Source organism: Anomaloglossus baeobatrachus, chromosome 5 (assembly GCF_048569485.1).
Source record: "Anomaloglossus baeobatrachus isolate aAnoBae1 chromosome 5, aAnoBae1.hap1, whole genome shotgun sequence".
In the NCBI taxonomy this organism is placed as follows: domain Eukaryota; kingdom Metazoa; phylum Chordata; class Amphibia; order Anura; family Aromobatidae; genus Anomaloglossus; species Anomaloglossus baeobatrachus.
In genome coordinates, this window is record NC_134357.1 from 106,748,744 (window position 1) to 106,775,712 (window position 26,969).

Below are 26,969 nucleotides of genomic sequence, written 5' to 3' on the forward strand. Positions count from 1 at the left end.
GTCTCACACAAGGAGCAAGGCTCCAAAGCCTTATTCTGCATGCACTGCATGTAAGCTCCTGCTGCCTGAGCCGAGCACCTATCCACATTGTGATGTCTGCTCTAACTTGGCGGTGCCACAGCCTGGAGTCTCACCCCACAGTGGTCTCTCAGGCTGCTGCTGCATCTGTGATTGAACCCCCGGCCTGGGTAGAGTCCTTTTCTAGGTCCATATCCCAGTCATTTGCTGAGTCCATGGGGCTTTTGTCCAGGACTTTGATGAATATGCATCAGCCCCCCTCACAGGGTGCCTCTAATACTCTGGGCTCGGAGGCTATGTATCCCATCGATTTCTCTGAGGGTGACTCGGATCTTAGTGATTTGATTGCTTCTATTAATTCTGTGCTGGATCTCAATCTGCCAGTGTCAGAGGAGCAACTCTCTTTGGCAGAAAAACATCAGTTTACCTCGCCGAAGAGTGTGTTCTTTAACCACTCCAGTTTTCAGACCGCTGTGACCAAACCCAGGGCCTGCCCTGACAAACGCTTTCCAAAGCGTGGTTCTGATGACCGGTTTCCATTTCCACCTGAGGTGGTCAAGGAGTGGTCTCACTCCCCAAAGGTAGACCCCCCCCCGGTGTCTAGGCTCTCAGCCCGGACCGTTGTGTCGGTGGCTGACGGCACCTCACTTAAGGATTCCACTGACCGTCAGATTGACCTTCTGGCCAAATCTGTGTCTGAAGCTGCGGGGGTCGCGTTTTCCCCGACTTTTGCAGCAGTGTGGGCTCTCAAAGCCATCTCTGCTTCTCTAGAGGAGATGCATTCCCTCACCAAGGAATCTATGCCTGAGATGGTTACCTTAACTGCTCAGGCTTCAGCTTTTTCATCTTATGCCATGTCTGCCATGCTGGAGGCTTCTCACCGCACTGCGGTGGCTTCAGCTAATTCTCTTGTTATCCGCAGGATTTTGTGGCTTCGAGAGTGGAAGGCAGATGCTTCTTCCAAGAAGTTTCTTGCTGGGCTCCCTTTTGCTGGTTCACGGCTGTTTGGTGAACAGCTGGATGAAATCATTAAAGAAGCTACTGGCGGGAAGAGTACTTCCATGCCACAAACCAAGACCAGGAAACCCGCCCAGGGTAGGAATCAATCGAGGTTTCGTTCCTTTCGTTCCTCCAACTGGTCATCCTCTAAGCCTTCCGCTTCGCCCGCTAACTCAGCCAAGGATCAGAAATCCAACTGGCGCCCAAAAGCGCGTCCGCAGAAGGCCGCAGGAGGTTCTGCCACTAAGGCAGCTTCCTCATGACTCTCTGCCCGCTCCAGCCACGTCCTTAGTCGGTGGCAGGCTCTCCCACTTTGGCGACGCTTGGTTAAAGCAAGTCTCCGATCAGTGGGTGAGAGACATCATATCTCACGGCTACAGGATAGAATTCTCTTCCAGCCCTCCAAACAGATTTTTTCTCTCAACTCCCCCCTGCTCCAAGGCCGCCGCCTTCTCGCAAGCCGTGGCGTCCTTGCAGGCAAACGGAGTGATTGTCCCAGTTCCCGCTCAGGAACGGTTCAGAGGTTTTTACTCAAATCTCTTCCTAGTTCCAAAAAAAGGACGGTACCTTCCGGCCCATCCTGGATCTCAAGCTTCTCAACAAGCATGTCCGGGTGCGGCATTTGCGCATGGAGTCTCTGCGATCAGTCATTGCCTCTATGACCCAAGGGGAGTTCCTGGCGTCCATCGACATCAGAGATGCCTATCTACATGTGCCAATCGCAGTGTCACATCAGCGTTGGTTACGTTTTGCGATAGGAGAGGATCATTTCCAATTCGTGGCTCTCCCCTTCGGGTTAGCCATGGCCCCTCGGGTATTCACCAAGGTCATGGCGGCAGTAATTGCGGTCCTGCACCTCCAGGGGTTGGCAGTGATTCCTTACCTGGACGACCTTCTGGTCAAGGGTACATCCAGCGCAGACTGTCAGCGGAGTGTTTCGCTCACTCTCGCCACCCTAGCCCAATTCGGTTGGATTGTCAATCTTCCCAAATCCACTCTGACTCCGACCCAGAGTCTCACATACCTAGGGATGCAGTTCGAGACTTTGCCGGCACTTGTGAAGTTGCCCTTAGACAAACAGCTGTCACTCCGGTTGGCGGTGCGCTCTCTCCTGAGGCCCAGCCGTTATACCCTCAGGCGTCTGATGCAGGTGCTGGGTCAAATGGTGGCCTCCATGGAGGCGGTTCCCTTTGCCCAGTTCCATCTGCGTCCTCTGCAGCTGGACATTCTCCGCTGTTGGGACAAGCGGCCTTCCTCCTTACAGAGGTTAGTGGCTCTGTCGCCACGGACCAGGAGCTCTCTTCAGTGGTGGCTTCGACCCCTCTCCCTGTCCCAAGGGCGCTCCTTCCTGACTCCGTCCTGGGTGATTCTCACCACGGATGCCAGCCTATCCGGCTGGGGAGCGGTACATCTCCACCACAGAGCACAGGGCACTTGGACTCCGTCCGAGTCAGCCCTTTCAATCAATGTGCTGGAAACCAGAGCTGTGCTTCTAGCTCTCCTAGCCTTTCACCACCTGTTGGCGGGCAGGCACATTCGAGTCCAGTCAGACAACGCGACAGCGGTTGCAGACCCCATCCTTCTAAGAGAAGGCGCAGGGTTTCCTCCCCGGGACACGCAGCCGCCTGGCAATGTTGGAGGTCAAACGCATTCTTCAATGGGCGGAGGACTCCAATTCCACCATATCCGCAGTCCACATCCCTGGCGTAGAAAACTGGGAGGCAGATTATCTCAGCCGTCAATCCGTGGACGGTGGCGAGTGGTCCCTGCACCCGGCAGTGTTTCAGTCAATCTGCCGCAAGTGGGGCACTCCGGACGTGGACCTAATGGCATCCCGTCACAACAACAAGGTTCCGGTTTACGTGGCTCGCTCCCACGATCCTCAGGCCTTCGCCGCGGACGCTCTGGTCCAAGACTGGTCCCAGTTTCGTCTGTCCTACGTGTTTCCCCCTCTAGCTCTCTTGCCCAGAGTCCTGCGCGTGATCAGAATGGAGGGCCGTCGAGTCATCCTCATTGCACCGGACTGGCCCAGGCGAGCTTGGTATCCGGACCTGCTCCAACTGTCTGTGGAGATGCCATGGCATCTTCCGGACCGTCCAGACCTGATCTCGCAAGGTCCGTTTTTCCGCCCGAATTTTGCGGCACTCAAATTGACGGCGTGGCTCTTGAGTCCTGGATTTTGACGTCTTCTGGTATTCCTCCTGAAGTCATCTCCACTATGACTCGGGCCCGTAAGTCTTCCTCCGTCAAGATCTATCACAGGATTTGGAAAATTTTCCTGTCCTGGTGTCGCTCTTTCGGCCATTCTCCTTGGCCATTCTCGTTGCCGACCCTTCTGTCTTTTTTACAGTCCGGTCTGCAGCTAGGACTGTCCCTCAACTCTCTCAAGGGACAAGTGTCAGCTCTATCAGTGCTGTTCCAGCGGCATCTCGCCCGGCTGACTCAGGTCCGCACCTTCATGTAAGGTGCGTCTCACATCATTCCGCCTTATCGGCGGCCCTTGGATCCCTGGGACCTTAACTTGGTCCTCACGGTATTGCAGAAACCCCCTTTCGAGCCCCTTAGGGAGGTTTCTTTGTATCGTCTTTCTCAAAAGGTGGCCTTTCTAGTTGCCATAACTTCTCTCAGGAGAGTCTCTGATTTGGCTGCGCTCTCCTCGGAGTCACCTTTTTTGGTTTTTCACCAAGACAAGGTAGTTCTCCGTCCGACCCCGGACTTTCTTCCTAAGGTGGTCTCTCCCTTCCACCTTAACCAGGATATTTCCTTGCCTTCCTTCTGTCCGGCCCCTGTTCATCGCTTTGAGAGAGCGCTGCATACTCTAGATCTGGTGCGTGCTCTCCGGATCTATGTGTCTCGCACCGCTGCGCTTAGGCGGTGCACCTCCCCTTTTTTGTGCTAACCACAGGGCGGCGCAAGGGTCTCTAAGCCGACCTTGGCCCGTTGGATTAGATCGACCATTTCGGATGCCTCCCAGAGTACTCAGGTGCCTCCCCTGCCGGGGATCAAAGCACACTCGACCAGAGCTGTCGGTGCCTCTTGGGCTTTTAGGCACCAGGCTACGGCTCAACAAGTCTGTCAGGCTGCCACTTGGACTAGCCTGCATACCTTTTCGAAGCACTACCAAGTGCATGCTCATGCTTCGGCAGATGCGAGCTTGGGCAGACGCATCCTTCAGGCGGCTGTCGCCCACTTGTGAAGTTAGGCTCCGCCTACTTCTTAGTTTTTTCTGTTTATTCCTACCCAGGGACAGCTTTGGAACGTCCCATGGTCTGGGTCTCCCAAAGGAACGATAAAGAAAAAGAGAATTTTGTTACTTACCGTAAATTCTTTTTCTTATAGTTCCGTATTGGGAGACCCAGCTCCCTCCCTGTTGCCTGTTGGCAATTTTCTTGTTCCGTGTGTTATCACCGGCTGTTGTCGTGGACAGAGTCTCCGGTTGTTCCGGTTCTTACTCGGTTCTACTTGTGGGTGGCTATTCTCCTTCAGCTTTTGCACTAAACTGGCTAGGACTGGCTACCAGGGGGTGTATAAGCTCAGAGGGAGGAGCTACACTTTTAAGTGTAGTACTTTAGCTTCTGCCTCCGGAGGACACACAAACACCCATGGTCTGGGTCTCCCAATACAGAACTATAAGAAAAAGAATTTACGGTAAGTAACAAAATTCTTTTTTTCTTAACAAAGAAGCTTCTTCCATAAGTACAAAGACCTGTATAATTACCATTAACATTTAATATATCTGAAAAAGGTTAAGTTGTCTTGATTATTTTATTTCCCCGTGTCCCTTCCCATATATCAACTTTTTTTTTTCATCTCCTTTTCCACGCTCCTTCCCTCTTATTCCCCCATTTTTGTAATATACTTTCAGCGGTTGGTTGGTTATTTTTCCATGAAAAAGATATTTAAATACAAATCACGGCACCGGTGTCAGTCTTTAAATTCTAGTGTTTCTCTGTAAGTTCCACGCCTGCATTGTCAGACATTGATGGGAAAATACTGACATGTGAAGGAGGCCTAATAGCGAATAATAACACAATGGGATTTTGGTGATCGTGGTAATCTATGAAGACCTCTTAAGACTTGCAGGCAGTAATGGTCACAGCATCTAAGCAGTTAGAGCGCATACAGTTGGGGTTTGCTGATAGCTCTGGCTTCAGGGAATGTGCCCAAACAATTGAGCCTAAAGGGGGTGTTACACGCAGCGATATTGCTGGTGAAAGCACCCGCCCCCGTCTGTTGTGGGTCACTGGCAAATCGCTGCCCGTGGCGCACAACATCGTTAGGAGCCGTCACACTTACTTACCTGCCTAGTGAAGTCGCTGTGTCCGGCGAACCGCCTCCTTTACAAGGGGGCGGTTTGTGCGGCGTCACAGCGGCATCACTAAGCGGCTGCACAATAGAAGCGGAGATGAGCGGGACGTAAGATCCCGCCCACCTCCTTCCTTCCTCATTGCCGGCGCCGCAGGTATGCTGTACTTCGTCGTTCCTGAGGTGTCACACGTAGCGATGTGTGCTGCCTCGGGAACGACTAACAACCTACGTGCTCAACAATCAACGATTTTTTGAAAAGGAACGACGTGTCAACGATGGACGATAAGGTGAGTATTTTCCATTGTTGACAGTCTCCTTGCTGTCACACACAACGACGTCGCTAACTATGCCGGATGTGCGTCACGGAATCCGTGACCCCGGCGATATATCGTTACGTCGTTGCGTGTAACGGGGCCTTAAGGCTATGTGCCCACGGGAGTTCGCACCTGTGAATATATCCATAGGTACGTCCGCAGGTTTCCCGCAGCAGCTACCCGAAATCCGCAGCTATACATAGCTGTGGGATTCCCGCAAAATAGCTGTGGAAAACCTGCGGACATTCATGCGACTTACCTGCGGAGGTCTCGCCCTCTATCTCAATAGTGGAGGGCCGGTAATTCCGCAGGAATAATTGACATGCAGTTACGTGCGGCTGCGGGACATCCGCAGCATATTCCGCAGCCGCACATTCTGCAGCATGGACACAGCTCTCCCCATGTCCCATGGGATAACATGGAGTGTCTGTACTTTCTGAAACCTGCGGATTTATCTAGAAAATGCAGATAAATCCACAGGTTTTCCGTGGCAAAATCCGCAGGTACAGAGTCCCGTGGGCACATAGCCTAATAGGGCACCAGTTAGCATTGATCTGACTGCAATATTGCAGTGTATTATAAATGAAGTGTTTTTGTATATCTTGCCCTATAAAAAAAAAAATCATCTGTGTTGACAATGTCATGTCTGCCCTAAAATAGTACCAATGAATACAGCTGGTATAGGAAAATAAAGATATCTCCATGAGGGCAAGGATAATGCCAGTGTGGGTTAATGTACATGAGGAAATGTTAGCTTTATTTAGCTGGTTATGAGCCATTGTGACGGCTGTAAAGCCGCGTGCACACATTGGGTATTTTGAGTTTCTTCAGCGCTCTATTGGGAGACCCAGACGATTGGGGTATAGCTACTGCCCTCCGGAGGCCACACAAAGCACTACACTAAAAAGTGCAAGGCCCCTCCCCTTCTGGCTATACCCCCCCGTGGTATCACGGGTTCTCCAGTTTTCAAGCTTTGTGCGAAGGAGGTCAGACATCCACGCATAGCTCCACAGATTTTAGTCAGCAGTAGCTGCTGACTATTTCGGATGGAAGAAAAGAGGGCCCATATAGGGCCCCCAGCATGCTCCCTTCTCACCCGTGGATGGTGTTGTAAGGTTGAGGTACCTATTGCTGGTACAGGGGCTGGAGCCCCACATGCTGTTTTCCTTCCACATCCCCTTGTAGGGCTCTGTGGAAGTGGGATCCTGCCGGCCTCTAAGCTCTGACGCCGGGCTCCATCCACAGACCCATAGCACCTGATGGATACGGAGCAGGAGTACAATCAGGGACAAGGCCCTGCATCATACAGGTACTCTGTGTCCCCGGCAGGCACAGACACACTCCGGGCTGGCTGGGTGTTGTAGTGCGCCGGGGACCGTAACGATTGAGTTGGTGTTCCTGCAGTTTACTGGGGGACTTTTTGTGTTGTGGGAACGCAGCGCCGACCCCCACTGGACCGGCGGCGCTGCTGTGACTTGTAGTGCGCCGGGGACACGCCGACCGCGCTTTTACGGCGGCGGCGTTTATAAATCCAGTCCCCGGCTTTTGCGGCCTAGCTCCGCTTCGTTCCCGCCCCCACCCTGTCAATCAGGGTAGGGGAGAGACGCTGTTTCGCAGCAGCGACGAGGGCTGGAGCCTGATTTACATGCTCCAGCCCTCTCACTAGGCACAGAGGGAAGCAGGCTTCCCGCTCTTAGCCAGGAACGCCCAGGGCCCGCCCCCCCTCCTCTCCCAGGACGCCGGCAGCCATTACATGCAGTCTGGCTAGAGGAAGGACGCAAGGCTCTGGGAGACCTGGACTAGGGGGCTTTTGGATACCACACACCCGCTCTTAAGCGGGCGGTAAGCGGCATTTCAGCTGGCCCCTCTAGTGCCTCACTGTGTATTGGTGTACTGTGTCACCAGATATATATATTTATTTATTTCTTGCACTGTGAGGTCGCTCCCTGGCTGGATACCCCAGATCGCTCTGAGGAGGCAGCAACATGTCATCCACAAAACGCAAGGCTGCCAAGGCTAGGGCTGTGTACACTGCGTGTGCTGCATGTGGGGCTGCTCTACCAGCAGGTTCCAAAGACCCCCATTGTGTGCAATGCTCAGATCCGGTGCTGCTTCGCCAGCCGGAGTCCGGAGGGGTAGTGACCCAGGCTGAGACGCTTGTAAGTCCTGCCCCGGTGTCAGGGACAGACTTTGCAGTTTTTGCTGATGGAATGTCTGTGACTATGGCAAAAATCCTTGAAACTTTGCAATCCATGACTGGGGCTCAGTCTATGGACACGGCGAGGTCTCTGTCCTCTAATCCCCCTCAGTTGGAATTAATCCAGACTGCAAGGGGGTCCCCGGCTTCACAAGCTGAGGATTATGACTCAGATGATAGCCCCAGCCACCCTAAGCGAGCTCGCTGGGAAAGACCCTCAACGTCATCACACTGCTCAGGGTCTCAGCGCAATCAGTCGCCCTGTGATGCGTCTGAAGAGAGTGATCAGGAGTCTTATCCTGGAACCCCTCTCAATCTGGATACCCCGGATGGGGACGCCATGGTAAACGAGCTTATCTCAGCCATCAATAGACTGTTGGATATTTCTCCCCCAGCCCCTTCTGCAGAGGAGGCAGCTGCAGAGCAGGAGAAGTTTCGTTTCCTCTATCCCAAGCGTAAATTGAGTGCTTTCTTGGATCACTCTGACTTCAGAGAGTCAATCCAGAAACACGACGCTCATCCAGAAAGGCGTTTCTCTAAACGTTCTAAGGATACACGTTTTCCTTTCCCCCCTGATGTGGTCAAGCGCTGGACCCAGTGTCCAAAAGTAGACCCCCCGATTTCCAAACTTGCAGCTAGATCCATAGTTGCAGTGGAGGATGGCGCTTCACTTAAGGATGCCAATGACAGACAGATGGACCTTTGGTTAAAATCTGTCTATGAAGCTATCGGCGCGTCGTTTGCTCCAGCATTCGCAGCCGTATGGGCACTCCAAGCTATTTCAGCTGGTTTAGCAAAAGTGGATGCTATCATACATCCAGCGGCGCCGCAAGTGGCGTCCCTTACCTCGCAGATGTCTGCGTTTGCGTCTTACGCTATCAATGCGGTCCTAGAATCTACCAGCCGCACCTCAATGGCGTCCGCCAATTCGGTAGTTTTGCGCAGAGCCTTGTGGTTAAAGGACTGGAAAGCAGATGCTGGTTCCAAAAAATGTTTAACCAGCTTACCTTTATCTAGAGATAGACTGTTTGGCGAGCCATTGGCTGACATCATTAAACAGTCCAAGGGTAAAGACTCTTCCTTACCCCAGCCCAGATCAAGCAAACCTCAGCAGAAAAAATGGCAGCAGAGGTTTCAGTCCTTTCGAGGTTCGGGCAAGACACAATTCTCCTCGTCCAAAGGGACTCAGAGGACGCAAAGAGTCTCAGATTCCTGGCGGGCTCACGCACGCCCCAAGAAAGCAAATGGAGGAACCGCTTCCAAAGCGGCTACCTCATGACTTCCAGCCCCCCCCCTCCGCATCTCCGGTCGGGGGCAGGCTCTCCCGCTTTTCCGACATTTGGATGTCACAGGTCACAGACCGGTGGGTGACAAACATTTTGTCTCGCGGGTACAGAATCGAGTTCAGTTCTCGTCCTCCAGCTCGGTTCTTCAGAACCTCCCCACATCCAGACCGAGCAGATGCCCTGCTGCAGGCGGTGGACTCCCTAAGAGCGGAAGGAGTTGTGGTTCCTGTACCGCCTCAGGAACAAGGGCGAGGGTTTTACTCCAATCTCTTTGTGGTTCCAAAAAAGGACGGCTCGTTCCGTCCTGTTCTGGATCTAAAGCTGCTCAACAAGCATGTGAACGCCAGACGGTTCCGGATGGAAACCCTCCGCTCTGTCGTTGCCTCAATGTCTCAAGGAGACTTCCTTGCCTCAATAGACATCAAAGATGCCTATCTCCACGTGCCAATTGCTACAGAACATCAACGTTTTCTACGTTTTGTGATAGGAAACGACCATCTTCAGTTCGTAGCTCTGCCATTCGGTCTGGCGACAGCCCCCCGGGTCTTCACCAAGGTCATGGCGGCGGTGGTAGCAGTCTTGCACTCTCAGGGACACTCGGTGATCCCTTACCTAGACGATCTACTTGTCAAGGCACCTTCTCAAGAGGCATGCCAACTCAGTCTACATGCTACGCTGGAGACTCTACAGACGTTCGGATGGATCATCAACTTTCCAAAGTCGAATCTGTCACCGTCACAGTCGCTAACGTATCTTGGCATGGAGTTTCATACTCGAGCAGCGAGAGTGAAGCTTCCGCTGAACAAGCAGCGGTCCCTACAGACAGGGGTGCAATCTCTCCTTCAGAGTCAGTCGCACCCCTTGCGGCGCCTCATGCACTTCCTCGGGAAGATGGTGGCAGCCATGGAAGCAGTTCCCTTTGCGCAGTTTCATCTGCGCCCACTTCAATGGGACATTCTCCGCCAATGGGACGGGAAGTCAACGTCCCTGGACAGGAAAGTCTCTCTTTCCCAGACGGCCAAGGACTCTCTACAATGGTGGCTCCTTCCCACCTCATTGTCTCAGGGAAGATCCTTCCTGCCCCCATCCTGGGCAGTGGTCACGACAGATGCGAGTCTGTCAGGGTGGGGAGCAGTGTTTCTCCACCACAGGGCCCAGGGGACGTGGACTCCGCAGGAGTCCACCCTTCAGATCAATGTTCTGGAAATCAGGGCAGTGTATCTTGCCCTACTGGCCTTCCAACAGTGGCTGGAAGGAAAGCAGATCCGAATCCAGTCGGACAACTCCACAGCGGTGGCATACATCAACCACCAAGGAGGGACGCGCAGTCGGCAAGCATTCCAAGAAGTCCGGCGCATTCTAATGTGGGTGGAGGACACAGCATCCACCATATCCGCGGTTCACATCCCAGGCGTAGAAAATTGGGAAGCAGACTTCCTCAGTCGCCAGGGCATGGACGCAGGGGAGTGGTCCCTTCACCCGGACGTGTTTCAGGAAATCTGTCGCCGATGGGGAGTGCCGGACGTCGACCTAATGGCGTCCCGGCACAACAACAAGGTCCCGGCATTCATGGCGAGGTCGCGCGATCAAAGAGCTCTGGCGGCAGACGCATTAGTTCAAGATTGGTCGCAGTTCCGGCTCGTGGAAGATTTTCTTATCCTGGTGCTCTGCACAGAGAGTATCCCCTTGGCCATTTGCATTGCCCACCTTTCTTTCCTTCCTGCAATCGGGGTTGGAAAAGGGCTTGTCGCTCAGCTCCCTTAAAGGGCAAGTCTCGGCACTATCTGTGTTTTTTCAGAAGCGTCTAGCACGTCTTCCTAAGGTGCGCACGTTCCTACAGGGGGTCTGTCATATTGTGCCCCCGTACAAGCGGCCGTTAGATCCATGGGATCTGAACAGAGTACTAGTTGCTCTGCAAAAGCCGCCCTTCGAGCCTCTAAAGGACGTTTCCTTTTCTCGCCTGTCACAGAAAGTGGCGTTTCTTGTTGCGATCACATCGCTTCGGCGTGTGTCTGAGCTGGCAGCTCTGTCATCCAAGGCTCCCTTCCTGGTGTTCCACCAGGACAAGGTAGTGCTGCGCCCCATTCCGGAGTTTCTCCCTAAGGTCGTATCCTCGTTTCATCTTAATCAGGATATATCCTTGCCTTCCTTTTGTCCTCAGCCGGTTCACCGGTATGAGAAAGACTTACGTTTGCTAGATCTGGTGAGAGCACTCAGAATCTATATTTCTTGCACGGCGCCTATCCGCCGTTCAGATGCACTTTTTGTCCTTGTCGCTGGCCAGCGCAAGGGGTCGCAGGCTTCTAAAGCCACCCTGGCTCGATGGATCAAAGAACCAATTCTGGAAGCCTACCGTTCTGCTGGGCTTCCGGTTCCTTCAGGGCTGAAAGCCCACTCAACCAGAGCTGTGGGTGCGTCCTGGGCTTTGCGACACCAGGCTTCGGCTCAACAGGTGTGCCAGGCAGCTACCTGGTCGAGTCTGCACACTTTCACCAAACATTATCAGGTGCATACCTATGCTTCGGCGGATGCCAGCTTAGGTAGAAGAGTCCTGCAGGCGGCAGTGACATCCCCGTAGGCTGTTTTGCAGCTCTAACATGAGGTATCTCTTTACCCACCCAGGGACAGCTTTTGGACGTCCCAATCGTCTGGGTCTCCCAATAGAGCGCTGAAGAAGAAGGGAATTTTGTTACTTACCGTAAATTCCTTTTCTTCTAGCTCTTATTGGGAGACCCAGCACCCGCCCTGTTGTCCTTCGGGATTTTTTTGTTGTTTGCGGGTACACATGTTGTTCATGTTGAACGGTTTTTCAGTTCTCCGACGTTATTCGGAGTTAATTTGTTTAAACCAGTTATTGGCTTCCTCCTTCTTGCTTTGGCACTAAAACTGGAGAACCCGTGATACCACGGGGGGGTATAGCCAGAAGGGGAGGGGCCTTGCACTTTTTAGTGTAGTGCTTTGTGTGGCCTCCGGAGGGCAGTAGCTATACCCCAATCGTCTGGGTCTCCCAATAAGAGCTAGAAGAAAAGGAATTTACGGTAAGTAACAAAATTCCCTTCTTTTTACCTCCTGTTTTTGGTCCACTCCTGTTTGTGGCTTACAATCAGAGGAAAAGTAGAATAGAAACATGTCACCACTTATGCGTTTTTGGCTACAAATACTGAGGTACAAAACTCGCCAAATAGTGTTCACATTTGCTTACACTTAGTTTATTTTGTTGTCCTGTTTTAATTGTTTTCTTGTTTTTGTAGGAGAAAACTCTTAATTCGCTTCAAGAAGACATCAGAAGCGACACCAGTCGGAAGCGGCCACCTGATGACCACCATTCCCCCGAGGACCAGCCTCCATCAAAGAAAGGTACCTGTTCAGATCAGCAACGCTCCAGAAACCCATTTTCCTATGTCTCAATGCAAAGGAAAAATGCTGCAAATCGCAAACTTTTTCGTGTGAAAAGAAGAAAGTCTGGTCTTTCTAATGATGTAAAGTGGCGCTGAGCGAGAAGCGCTTTATTAATCTGCCGGACTCTTATGCTCTTGTATGTTAATGTAAAATAAAATGCTTACTTTTGTACTTGCTGCTGCTTCTTCTTCTAATTTTTTCATATTCACAAACTAACCATGTTCCTACTCTCCTGGGAACGACACCTTGTCTGCAACTTATTATGCGTGTTACAAAGTGCAATTGCATTTAGTTTAGTTCGGCTAACTTGTATAATATGCTTTTGGCACAGAGACTTATTTTACCATTTTAAAGGGTCTTCCCACAAAAGACCTTCATGACCTGTCCACAGCATATTTGATGACTGTGTAAGCCCTGAGAAACTCTTGAGACTCCTACAGATCACTATAACAGACAGACAGTCTCCTTTATTCTTCACTGTGGCCAAGTTTGAGTAAAGACCTGATCTGCCTTATGGAAAAGTGATAAATGTCTATTGTGTGAAAACTTTAATAGGGGTGTCCACTAATTTTATACTGATGGCCTTTTCTTAAAGGGAAGCTGTCAGGTGCAATATGCATCCAGAACCGTGAGCAGTTCTGGGTGCATATTACTAATCCCTGCCTAACTGTCCCTGTATACACTAGCATAGATAGAGATCTTTAGAAAAAGTATTTCTTTGTCGCTCCATTGGGAGACCCAGACAATTGGGTGTATAGCTTCTGCCTCCGGAGGCCACACAAAGTATTACACTTTAAAAAGTGTAACCCCTCCCCTCTGCTATACACCCCCCCGTGCATCACGGGCTCCTCAGTTTTTATGCTTTGTGCGAAGGAGGCACACATGCACGCATAGCTCCACAATTTAGTCAGCAGCAGCTGCTGACTATATCGGATGGAAGAAAAGTGGGCCCATACAGGGTTCCCCAGCATGCTCCCTTCTCACCCCACTCTTGTCGGCGGTGCTGTTAAGGTTGAGGTACCCATTGCGGGTACATAGGCAGGAGCCAACATGCTGTTTTTCCTTCCCCATCCCTTAAGGGCTCTGGGTGAAGTGGGATCCTAATCGGTCTCCAGGCACTGGGACCGTGCTCCCTCCGCAGCCCCTGGGGAATCTGCTGGACAGGAGCTGGGTATCGTCAGGGACAAGGCCCTGCTACTGTGAGGTACTCTGTGTCCCCTTGGGGACGGCGCATGGAGCGCTTGTGTCATACACGCTGCAGCACTGCTGGGTGTGTTAGTGCGCCGGGACTACCGCGCTGACCGCGCTTGTTTGCCGGCCGCGCTTATAACTCTAGTCCCCGGCTTCTGCGGCCTAGTGTATTGAACTCCCGCCCCTGGGCCTGCCAGTCAGGGGGAAGGGCGGGACGGTCGGTATGACGCCGACGGTGAGGGCTGGAGCACACTTCGCTGTCCTCCCCCCCCCCCTCACTGTTCACTATGGGGCGCAGATTCCCGCACTTTTGTGGTTCCGCCCTCGGCTCCCTCCTCCCCTCGGAACGCCGGCAGCCATTGTTATATGGCAGATTCTGCCGGTGGAGTCTCAGAATGCGCGCACTGTTTGGCAGCACTGCAGCTCTAGGAGAGGGGGTTCATAACCGGTCGCCATGCGCTGGGACCGGACTCCATCCGCAGCCCCTGGGGGATTCTGACGGAAGGAGACAGGACATCAGCAGGGACGCTGCATACAGCACCTAGGTTACAAACGCTGCAGCGGTTGCGGTGTGGTTTGTGAGTCCGGGACTACCGCGCCTGTTTGCCGGCCGCGTCTTTAACTTTAGTCCCCGGCTCTTGCGGCCTAGTACCATATACTCCCGTTCCCGGGCCTGACAGTCAGGGGTAACGACGGGACGTCGGCAGTGAGGGCTGGAGCATACGTGATATCCTCCTCCCCCCTCACGGTGCACTGTGGGGCACCAGTTTCCCAATCGGGTTCTGGCCCCACCTAGGTGCCGAAGTGTTTATATATGTATGTATGTATGTATATATATGTATGTATATATATCTATATATATATGTATGTATATATATCTATATATATATGTATGTATATATATATATATATATATTACGTATATATATATATATATATATATATATATATATATATATATATATATAATATATATATATTACGTGTGTATATATATATATATTACGTGTGTATATATATATATATTACGTGTGTATATATATATATATTACGTGTGTGTGTATATATATATATATATATATATATATATATATATATATAATACGTATACGTGGGATCCTAATCGGTCATCCAGCCACTGGGACCGGGCTCCCTCCGCAGCCCCTGGGGGAATCTGCCGGACAGGAGACGGAGTATCGTCAGGGACATGGCCCTGCATCTACAGGTACTCTGTGTCCCCGTTGGGACGGTGCATGAAGCACCTTGGCCTCAGACGCAGCTGCGACTGCGGTGTGGATTTTTTGTCTGGGACTGCCGCGCCGACCGTGCCTGTTTGCCGGCCGCGGTTTTTACTTTAGTCCCCGGCTTTTGCGGCCTAGTGTGTTAAACTCCCGCCCCTGAGCCTGCCAGTCAGGGAGAAAGGCGGGACGGTCGGTATGATGCCGACAGTGAGGGCTGGAGCACACTTCGCTGTCCTCCGCCCCCCTCACTGATCACTATGAGCCACCAGGTTCCCGCACTTTTGCGGTTCCGCCCACGGCTCTCTCCTCCCCTCGGAACGCCGGCAGCCATTGTTCTAATTCTGCCGGTGGAGGATCTCAGAATCTGCTCACTGCTCTGGGAGAGGGGGATCCTAACCGGTCGCCATGCACTGGGACCGGGCTCCATCCGCAGCCCCTGGGGGATTCTGACGGACAGGAGACTGGACATCATCAGGGACAGAGCCCTGCATCATAAGGTACTCTGTGTCCCCTTAGGGACGGTGCATGCAGCATCTGTGTTACAAACGCCGCAGCGGTTGCCGAGTGGTTTGTGAGACTGGGACTACCGCGCCGACCGCGCCATGTTTGCCGGCCGCGTTTTTAATTTAGTCCCCGGGTCTTGCGGCCTAGTACCATATACTCCCGTTCTCGGGCCTGCCAGTCAGGGGTAACGACGGGACGGCCGACTGGACGTCGGCAGGGGGGGCTGGAGCATACGTTAGTATCATCCTCCCCCCTCACTCAGCACTGTGGGGCACCAGTTTTCAGGTGCTGACCCCCCTTGGTGCCGCAGTGTATACATATATGTTTATTTATATGGTATATGATCTCAGTGTTCGGCAGCATTATTTGCTTTTGGCTGTATACCCTCACTGATTACTCTGCGGACGACATGCTGTTGTCTGCTCTTAAAGAGTAAGGGTGCCAAGGCACTGGCTTATTTTACAACCTGTACCTCTTGTGCGGCTATATTACAGGCAGGTTCCACATACCCTCATTGTGTACAATGCTTGGCCCCGGGGGCACTCACTCAGCCGGAGCCTCCGGCACTGGTGGGACCCTCGGCCAGGTGGTACTGCCGGTTTCCACTGCACAGTTGACAGGGACAGAGTTTGCATGTCGGAATCAGCAAATCTCTGAGTAGCTTTCACATTCCAGGACTCAGTCTATGGACAGAGGGTCTGCTAAGATACTGGAAGCCTTACAGTCCAGACCGATAACACACGGCCAGGGAGCTGTGAGTTCATCGCTCCCGGGTCCCTCTGGGTCGGTACACAAGGGGCTCCTGGGGTAACACCCAAATCCCACGGTGAGAACTCCGTCACGGACCGCGGCCTCTGATAGGCTAAGCAGGCCCGCTGGGAACCTTCCCCGACTTCATCAGGAGTGCGTGTTTCGATCACTCTAACTCCAGAGGGGCCGTCCAGAAGCACAGAACTTTACGGACAAGCGCTTGCTAAGCGCCTTAATGACACGCGTTACCCTTTTCCCCCCTGACGTTGTTAAGGGTTGGGCTCAGTGTCACAAGGTGGATCCTCCAGTCTCTAGGCTGGCGGCTAGATCCGTAGTATCAGTGGCAGATGTCCATCTCTCACGAATGCCACTGACAGGCAAATAAAGCTTATGATGAAATCCATCTATGAAGCCATTGTCGCATCTTTCTTCAGCGCTCTATTGGGAGACCCAGACGATTGGGGTATAGCTACTGCCTCCGGAGGCCACACAAAGCACTACACTAAAAAGTGCAAGGCCCCTCCCCTTCTGGCTATACCCCCCCGTGGTATCACGGGTTCTCCAGTTTTCAAGCTTTGTGCGAAGGAGGTCAGACATCCATGCATAGCTCCACAGATTTTAGTCAGCAGTAGCTGCTGACTATTTCGGATGGAAGAAAAGAGGGCCCATATAGGGCCCCCAGCATGCTCCCTTCTCACCCGTTGATGGTGTTGTAAGGTTGAGGTACCTATTGCTGGTACGGAGGCTGGAGCCCACATGCTGCTTTCCTTCCACATCCCCCTGGGGGGCTCTGAGGAAGTGGGATCCTGCCGGCCTCAAAGCTCTGACGCCGGGCTCCATCCACAGACCCATTTGAACCTGCTGGATACGGAGCTGGAGTACCGTTCAGGGACATGGCCCTGCACCATTACAGGTACTCTGTGTCCCCGGACACACAGAAACAGCACACTCCAGACTTGCTGGGTGTGCTAGTGCGCCGGGGACAGTAAAGGGTTACAGTCACTGCAGCTTTGCTGAGTGACTTTGTGTATTGGGAACTACCGCGCCGGACGCTCCGGGAGCGGCGGCGCGGCTGGGACTTGTAGTTCGCCGGGGACTGGGCGCCGTCCGCGCTTTTACGGCGGCGGCGCTTATAAATCCAGTCCCCGGCTTCTGCGGCCTAGTGCCGCTTCGTTCCCGCCCCCTCCCTGTCACTCAGGGAAGGAGACAGACGCTGAGCAATCAGCAGCGCCGAGGGCTGGAGCTTTATTTACATGCTCCAGCCCTCTCACTGCACACTGTCGGACGCCGGATTCCCGCTCTGACTTGGGGCACGCCCACGGCCCGCCCCTCCTCACACGAGCTGGGGAAGACGCCGGCAGCCATTACTGCAGTCCGAGCTCGGACTTTCGGCAACCAGGCAGGACGGTGGCGACCATACACCCGCTTATAGGCGGGCGGTAAGCGGCACACATAGTGCTGACCCCAATATATACTGCAGTGTGTACATGTGTATTTTAACTGCATAGGTCGCTATATGCCCGCTTGGAGAGCAACACATCAGCAGCAGGAAAGCAGGTGTGCTAAGGCACAGGCTTTCTAGGCTGCTTGTATTGCACGTACTGAAGTGTTCATTTGTGTTTATACTTGTATGCTATACATTGCACTGTACAGTCGCTAGTCTTAGCTATATTCTCCTGGAATGGCTAGACTACAGCAGCAGAAAACCAAGGGTGCTGGGGCACAGGTTTTTGTTTTTTTTTTCTATGCTGCTTGTATTGCATGGGCTGCAGTGTGCATTTGTACTTGTGCTTGTATGCTATACATTGCACTGTATGGTCACTCTTCTGGGCTATATTCCCCTAGATGACTAGTCTACAGCAGCAGAAGAGCAGAGGTGCCAGGGCACAGGCCTCTATGCTGCTTGTATTGCTTGTGCTGCAGTGTTCATTTGTACTTTATGCTTGTATGCTATACATTGCACTGTACGGTCACCAATCTTGGCTATATACTTCTAGATGGCTAGTCGGCAGCGGCAAAAAAGCAACACAGATTTTCAGTGCTGTTTTTACTACATGGGATGCTGTTCATGACACCGTCCCATTGTGTGCATGCTCCCCTGTAGCACTTCGTCTGCCGGGGTCTCTAGCACTTCGTCTGCCGGGGTCTCTACTAGTCGTGGCCAAAGAAACCACCTGTCATCCCTGTCCAAGGACAGGGACGGAGTTGCAGTTTCGACAGATATATTGTCATAAGATAGAGATTTGCAGTCCAGACAGGCCATGGGCAATCTTCCTGACCAACCTCATTTGGAACGGGGGGGTCCCAGGAGGACTCTCTGTATGATAAGGCAGCTCTCCAGGACTTTGATCCTGACATCGCTATCGATCCGGATACACCGGATGGTAACGCCATACGGAATGATCCTATAGCGTCCATCAATGGAAGGTTGGATCTTTCTTCCTCAGCTCCCCCAGTGGAGGAGTCAGCTTCACAGCAGGAGAAGTCCCTTTTCAGTATCTCAAACGGATATTGAGTATTTTTCTGGCCACGCTGACTTCAGAGAAGCAGTCCAGAAACACCACGCTTACCAGATAAGCGTCTTCTCCAAGCGTTTTTAAGATACACGTTATCCCTTTTCCCCTGACGTGGTCAAGCGCTGGACCTAGGGTCCAAAGGTGGATTCTCCAATCTCCAGGCTTGCGTCTAGAGCCATAGTTGCACTGGAGATGGGGCTTCACTTAAAGATGCCATTCACAGACAGATGGACTCTGGTTGAAATCTGTCTAGGAGGCTATCGGCGTGTCGGTTGCTCCGGCATTCACAGCCGTATAGGCAACCTAACCTTTTCAGCTGTTCTTGCGCAGCTGGCCTTGAGCACATGTACATCTGTACCGCAGAGGCGTCCGTAACCCCGTAATGTCTGCACTGCGACTTACCCTATTAATGCTGTCCTAAAAGTACAGTCGAGGTTTCGGTCCTTCCCAAGCTCGGGCAGGTCCCAATTGTCCTCGTGCAAAAGGGCTACAAAGCCTCAGACGGGCTCAGATTCCGGCCGGGCTCAATCACGCCCAAGGAAGGCAGCCGGAGGAACCGCTACCAAGGCGGTCTCCTCATGTCTCTCAGCTCTCTCTCTCTCTCCGCATCCGCGGTTGATGGCAGACTCCCCCGCCTTTGGCGACATTTAGCTGCCACAGGTCACAGACCGGTGGGTGACGGACATTGTGCTCACGTGCACAGGACAGTGTTCTGTTCTCGTCCTCCGACTCCATTCTTCAGAACGGCCCCACCTCCCCTCCGAGCAGATGCCCTGCTGCAGGCGGTGGACGCTCTAAGAGCAGAAGGAGTGGTGATCCCTGTCCCCCCTCAGGAACGAGGGCGAGGGTTTGTACTCCAATCTCTTTGTGGCTCCAAAAAAGGACGGCTCCTTCCGTCCTGTTCTGGACCTAAAACTGCTCAACAAGCATGCGAACGCCAGGCGGTTCCGGATGGAATCCCTCCGATCCGTCATTACTTCAATGTCTCGAGGAGATTTCCTTGCCTCACCAGACATCAAAGATGCCTATCTCCACGTGCCAATTGCTACGGAGCACCAACGTTTTCTACGTTTTGTGATAGGAGACGACCATCTTCAGTTCGTAGCCCTGCCATTCGGTCTGGCGACAGCCCCACGGCTGTTCACCAAGGTCATGGCAGCAGTGGTAGCAGTCTTGCACTCTCAGGGACACCCGGTGATCCCTTACTTGGACGATCTACTCGTCAAAGCACCCTCTCAAGAGGCATGACAACGCAGCCTGAATGTTACGCTGGAGACTCTCCAGACTTTCGGGTGGATCATCAATTTGGCAAGGTCAAATCTGTCACCGACTCAATCACTAACGTATCTCGGCATGGAGTTTCACACTCTATCAGCGATAGTGAAGCTTCCGCTGAACAAGCAGCGTTCACTGCAAACAGAGGTGCAGTCTCTCCTTCAAGGCCAGTCGCACCCCTTAAGGCGCCTCATGCACTTCCTACGGAAGATGGTGGCAGCCATGGTGGCAGTTCCCTTTGCGCAGTTTCATCTGCGCCAACTGCAAGGGGACATTCTCCGCCAATGGGACGGGCAGTCAACCTCCCTGGACAGGAAAGTCTCCCTTTCCCAGACGGCCAAGGACTCTTTGCAATGGTGGCTTATTCCCACCTCATTGTCACAGTGAAGATCCTTCCTACCCCCATCCTGGGCAGTGGTCACGACAGATACGAGTCTGTCAGGGTGGGGAGCAGTTTGTCTCCGCCACAGGGCTCAGGGGACGTGGACTCAGCAGGAGTCCACCCTTCAGATCAATGTTCTGGAAATCGGGGCAGGGTATCTTACCCTACTAGCTTTCCAGCAGTGGCTAGAAAGAGAGCAGATCCGAATCCACTCGGACAACTCCACAGCGGTGGCATACATCAACCACCAAGGAGGGACGCGCAGTCGGCAAGCCTTCCAGGAAGTCCGGCGAATCCTCATGTGGGTGGAGGACACAGCATCCACCATATCCGCAGTTCACATCCCGGGCGTAGAAAACTGGGAAGCAGACTTCCTCAGTCGCCAGGGTATGGATGCAGGGGAATGGTCCCTTCACCCGGACGTGTTTCAGGAAATCTGTCGCCGCTGGGGGGTGCCGGACGTCGACCTAATGGCGTCTCGGCACAACAACAAGGTCCCGGCATTTATGGCACGATCGCGCGATCACAGAGCTCTGGCGGCAGACGCCTTACTGCAAGATTGGTCGCAGTTCCGGCTCACATATGTGTTTCCACCTCTGGCACTCTTGCCCAGAGTACTGCGCAAAAAATCAGATCCGATTGCAGCCGCGTCATACTCGTCGCCCCAGACTGGCCGAGGAGATCGTGGTACCCGGATCTGTGGCATCTCACGGTCGGCCGACCGTGGTCACTACCGGGCCGGCCAGACTTACTGTCCCAAGGGCCGTTTTTCCATCGGAATTCTGCGGCCCTGAACCTGACTGTGTGGCCATTGAGTCCTGGATCCTAGCGTCTTCAGGATTATCCCAAGGGGTCGTTGCCACCATGAAACAGGCTAGGAAGTCCACCTCTGCTACGATCTACCACAGAACGTGGAAGACTTTCTTAACCTGGTGCTCGGCCAAGGGAGTGTCTCCCTGGCCATTTGCATTGCCTACTTTTCTTTCCTTCCTGCAATCGGGGTTAGAAAAGGGCTTGTCGCTCGGCTCCCTTAAGGGGGAAGTCTCGGCATTATCCGTGTTTTTTCAGAAGCGTCTAGCACGTCTTTCTAAGGTGCGCACGTTCCTACAGGGGGTCTGTCATATCGTACCCCCGTACAAGCGGCCGTTAGATCCATGGGATCTCAACAGGGTATTAGTTGCTCTCCAGAAGCCGCCTTTCGAGCCTCTGAAGGAAGTTTCCTTTCTCGCCTGTCACAGAAGGTGGCGTTTCTCGTTGCGATCACATCGCTTCGGCGAGTGTCTGAGCTGGCAGCTCTGTCATCCAAGGCTCCCTTCCTGGTGTTCCACCAGGACAAGGTAGTGCTGCGCCCCATTCCGGAGTTTCTCCCTAAGGTCGTATCCTCATTTCATCTTAATCAGGATATATCCTTGCCTTCCTTTTGTCCTCAGCCGGTTCACCGGTATGAAAAGGACTTACGTTTGTTAGATCTGGTGAGAGCACTCAGAATCTACATTTCCCGCACGGCGCCCATGCGCCGTTCCGATGCACTTTTTTGTCCTTGTCGCTTGTCCGCGCAAGGGGTTGCAGGCTTCTAAAGCCACCCTGGCTCGATGGATCAAAGAACCAATTCTTGAGGCCTACCGTTCTGCGGGGCTTCCGGTTCCTTCAGGGCTAAAAGCCCACTCAACCAGAGCCGTGGGTGCGTCCTGGGCATTACGACACCAGGCTTCGGCTCAACAAGTGTGCCAGGCAGCTACCTGGTACAGTCTGCACACTTTCACCAAGCATTATCAGGTGCATACCTATGCTTCGGCGGATGCCAGCTTAGGTAGAAGAGTCCTGCAGGCGGCAGTGACACCCCCGTAGGGGAGGGCTGTTTTGCAGCCCTAACATGAGGTATTTCTTTACCCACCCAGGGACAGCTTTTGGACGTCCCAATCGTCTGGGTCTCCCAATAGAGCGCTGAAGAAGAAGGGAATTTTGTTACTTACCGTAAATTCCTTTTCTTCTAGCTCTTATTGGGAGACCCAGCACCCGCCCTGTTGTCCTTCGGGATGTTTTTGTTGTTTGCGGGTACACATGTTGTTCATGTTGAACGGTTTTTCAGTTCTCCGATGTTACTCGGAGTTAATTTGTTTAAACCAGTTATTGGCTTTCCTCCTTCTTGCTTTGGCACTAAAACTGGAGAACCCGTGATACCACGGGGGGGTATAGCCAGAAGGGGAGGGGCCTTGCACTTTTTAGTGTAGTGCTTTGTGTGGCCTCCGGAGGCAGTAGCTATACCCCAATCGTCTGGGTCTCCCAATAAGAGCTAGAAGAAAAGGAATTTACGGTAAGTAACAAAATTCCCTTCTTTGCTCCAGCCTTCGCAGCCGTGAGGGCACCCCAAGCGATCTCAGCTTCTCTGGCTGAGATTATTGCGGTTGCACATACCTCTGTCCCGCAGGTTGTGTCCTTCACTTCTCAGGCGTAGGTTTTTTCGTTCTACGCCATGAACGCCGTTCCTGGACTCTGCGAGCCGTACAGCGGTAGCATCCACCAATTCGGTGGCAGTCTGCAGGGCCATGTGGCTACGTGAATGGAAGGCAGGCTCTGCTTCCAAGAAGTTCTTAACCGGTTTGCCATTTTCTGGCGACCGTTTGTTTGGCGAGCAATTGGATGAAGTTATTAGACAGTCCAAGGGAAGGTCTCGTCCTTGCCCCAGTCGAAAGGTTTCTGTCATTTCGGTCCTCAGCAAAGTTCCGTTCCTCCACGTCCAACAAGGAGGGCTGGAGGAACTCTTCTGCATGGCGGTCTAAGTCACAAGGCGGCTTCCTCATGACTTCGGCCTCACCAAGACCGCGTCCTCGGTCGGTGGCAGGCTCTCCCGCTTTTGCGACGCCTGGTGGCCACATGTCCAAGACCGATGGGTGAGAGACATTCTGTCTCACGGTTACAGGATAGAGCTCTGCTCTCGTCCTCCGACTCGTTTCTTCAAAACATCTCCGCCCCCGAGCGAGCCGATGCACTCTTTCAGGCGGTGAACACTCTGAAGCCTCGATGTCACAAGGAGACTTCCTAGCATCTATTGACATCAAGGATGTTTATCTCCATGTGCCGATCGCACCCGAGCTTCAACGCTTTCTGCGTTTCGCCATCAGGGACGAACACCTTCAGTTCGTGGCACTGCCATTCGGCCTGGCGACAGCCCCACGGGTCTTCACCAAGGTCATGGCAGCAGTGGTGGCGGTCCTACAGGGCCACTCGGTGATCACTTACCTAGACGATCTTCTAGTCAAGACACCCTCCTGGGTGGCATGTCAACACAACCTGACCATTGCTCTGGAGACTCTCCAGGGGTTCGGGTGGATCATCAAATTTCCAAGGTCAAAACTGACACCGACCCAATCACTGACTTACCTCGGGATGGAGTTTCATACTCTCTCAGCGATAGTGAAGCTTCCGCTGCATAGTCAGCGTTCACTACAGACAGGGGTGCAATCTCTCCTTCGGACCCAGTCACCCCTTGAGGCGCCTCATGCACTTTCTGAGGAAGATGGTGGCAGCAAGGGAGGCAGTTCCCTTGCGCAGTTTCGTCTGCGTCCGATTCTATCGGACACCGCAAATGGGACAGGAGGTCGACGTCCCTAGACAAGAACATCTCTCTTTCCCTTGCAGCAAAACCTCTCTTTAGTGGTGTCTTCTTTCCACTTCCTGGGCGAAGGAAAAATCCTTCCGGCCCCCAGCCGGGGCTGTGGTCACGACGGACGCGAGTCTGTCAGGGTGGGGAGCGGTCTTCCTCCACCACTCGGCTCAGGGAACCTGGACTCCGACAGAGTCCTCCCTTCAGAAAAATGTTCTGGAGATAAGGGCAGTGTATCTAGCCCTAAAGGTGTTCCAGCGGTGGCTGAAGGGCAGGCAGATCCGAATTCAGTCGGACAACGCCACGGCGGTTGCGTACATCAACCACCACGGCGGCACACGCAGTCGTCAAGCCTTCCGAGCAGTTCGGCGGATTCGGCTGTGGGCGGAAGCCACAGCCTCCACCATCTCCGCAGTTCACATCCCGGGCGTAGAAAACTGGGAAGCAGATTTTCTCAGTCGCCAGGGCATGGACGCAGGGGAATGGTCTCTTCACCCGGACGTGTTTCTAGAGATCTGTTGCCGCAGGGGAACGCCGGACGTCGATCTAATGGCGTCTCGGCACAACAACAAAGTCCCGGCATTCATGGCTCGGTCCAAGGATCACAGAGCTCTGGCGGCAGACGCGCTAGTTCACGACTGGTCGCAGTTTCGACTGCCTTATGTATTTCCTCCTCTGGCACTACTGCCCAGAGTGTTACGCAAGATCAGGTCAGACTGTCGCCGCGCCATCCTCGTCGCTCCAGACTGGCCGAGGTGATCGTGGTACCCGGATCTGTGGCACCTCACGGTGGGTCAACCGTGGACACTCCCAGACCGACCAGACTTGCTGCCTCAAGGGCCATATTTCCTTCTGAAGTCTGAGGCTCTAAACCTGACTGTGTGGCCATTGAGTCCTGGCTCCTAGCGTCATCAGGGATATCTCCAGATGTCATTGCCACCATGAGACAGGCCAGGAAACCAACGTCCGCCAAGATCTATCACAGGACTTGGAGGATCTTCTTATCCTGGTGCTCTGATCAGGGTTTTACTCCCTGGCCGTTTGCCTTGCCCACTTTTCTTCTTTCCTTCAATCCGGAATGGACAAGGGCTTGTCTCTCGGCTCTCTCAAGGGACAAGTATCGGCGCTTTCCGGTCCCACCTTACAAGCGTCCGTTAACACCCTCGGATCTTAACAGGGTGCTGACGACTCTTCAGAAGCCACTTTTCGAGCCGATGCGGGATCTCTCTATCTCGCTTTTCGCAAAGGGTGGCCTTCCTAGTGGCAGTCACATCACTCAGAAGAGTGTCTCAGCTAGCAGCGCTGTCATGCAAAGCCCCCTTCCTGGTGTTTCACCAGGATAAGGTGGTTCTACGTCCGGTCTCGGACTTTCTCCCTAAGGTATCCCCGTTTCATCTCAATCAGGATATCGTCTTACCCTCTTTGGGTCCGCATCCAGTTCACCAATGGGAAAAGGATTTGCATTTATTAGATCTGGTGACAGCACTCCGGCTCTACATTTCTCGCACGGCGCCCCTGCGCCGGTCTGATGCGCTCTTGTCCTTATCGCGGGCCAGAGTAAGGGACTTCAGGTTTTCAAGTCAACCTTGGCTCGGTGGATCAAGGAACCGATTCTTGAAGCCTACCGTTCTTTTAGGCTTCCGATTCCTGCAGGGCTGAAGGCCCATTCTACCAGAGCCGTCGGTGTCCTGGGCATTGCGACACCAGGCTACGGCTCGGCAGGTGTGTCAGGCGGCTACCTGGTCGAGTCTGCACACTTTCACGAAACTCTATCAGGTGCATGCCGATGATTCGGCAAATGCCAGCCTAGGTAGGCGACTCCTTCAGGCGGCAGTTGCCCACCTGTAAGAGGGGGCTGTTTTTCGGCTCTTTTTATCGAGGTATTCTTTTACCCACCCAGGGATTGCTTTTGGACATCCCAATTGTCTGGGTCTCCCAATGGAGCGACAAAGAAGGGAATTTTGTTTACTTACCGTAAATTCCTTTTCTTCTAGCTCCTATTGGGAGACCCAGCACCCGCCCCTGTTCCCTTTGGGCTGTTGTTCTTTTGTGTACACATGTTGTTCATGTGGAATTGTTCTTTTGGTTCATGGTTTCAGTTCTCCGAACATCCTTCGGATTGAATTTACCTTAGACCAATTTATAAGTTTCCTCCTTCCTGCTTTGGCACCAAAACTGATGAGCCTGTGATGCACGGGAGGGTGTATAGCAGAGGGGAGGGGTTACACTTTTAAGTGTAATACTTTGTGTGGCCTCCGGAGGCAGAAGCTATACACCCAATTGTCTGGGTCTCCCAATAGGAGCTAGAAGAAAAGGAATTTACGGTAAGTAAACAAAATTCCCTTCTTTTCAGAACATCTCCGCCCCCCGAACGGGCCGTTGCGCTTTTCAGGCGGTGGACACTCTGACAACAGAAGGAGTGGTGATCCCCGTTCCCCTCAGGAACGCGGTCGCGGTTTTTGCTCCAATCTGTTCGTGGTACCAAAAAAGGTCGGCTCATTCCGTTCCGTTTTGGACCTCAAATTGCTCAACAAACATGTGACAACCAGGCGGTTTCGCGTGGAATCCCTCCCTCGATGTCCCAAGGAGACTTCCTAGCATCAATCGACATCACAGATGCCTATCTCCATGGCAGATCGCTCAAGAGCATCAACGCTTCCTGCGTTTCTCCATCGGGGACGAACACCTTCAGTTTGTGGCACTGTCTTTCGGCCTGGCGACAGACCCACGGGTCTTCACCAAGGTCATGGCTCCGTCGTAGCGATCCTACACTCTCAGGGCCACTCGGTGATCCCTTACCCAGACGTTCTCCTAGTCAAAGCACCCTCTTGGGTGGCTTGTTAACACAGTCTGACCGTTGCTCTGGAGACTCTCTCCAGAGGTTTCGGGTGGATCATCAACTTTCCAAAGTCAAAATTGTCTCCGACCCAGTCACTGACGTACCTCAGGATAGAGTTTCATACTCTCTCAGCGATGGCCAAGCTG

At 53.0% G+C, this 26,969-nt stretch overlaps 1 protein-coding gene across 2 annotated transcripts in view; it reads left to right on the plus strand.

Annotated features, from left to right (window-relative positions):
- Positions 1-26,969, plus strand: part of KIF20B (kinesin family member 20B) — a 340,877-nt gene that overhangs the window by 168,287 nt on the left and 145,621 nt on the right. For both annotated transcript variants that reach the window (XM_075348747.1, XM_075348748.1), the window contains one exon: positions 12,374-12,479. In XM_075348747.1, coding sequence (XP_075204862.1) covers positions 12,374-12,479 — 106 coding nt within the window. The remainder of the gene's footprint in view (positions 1-12,373; positions 12,480-26,969) is intronic.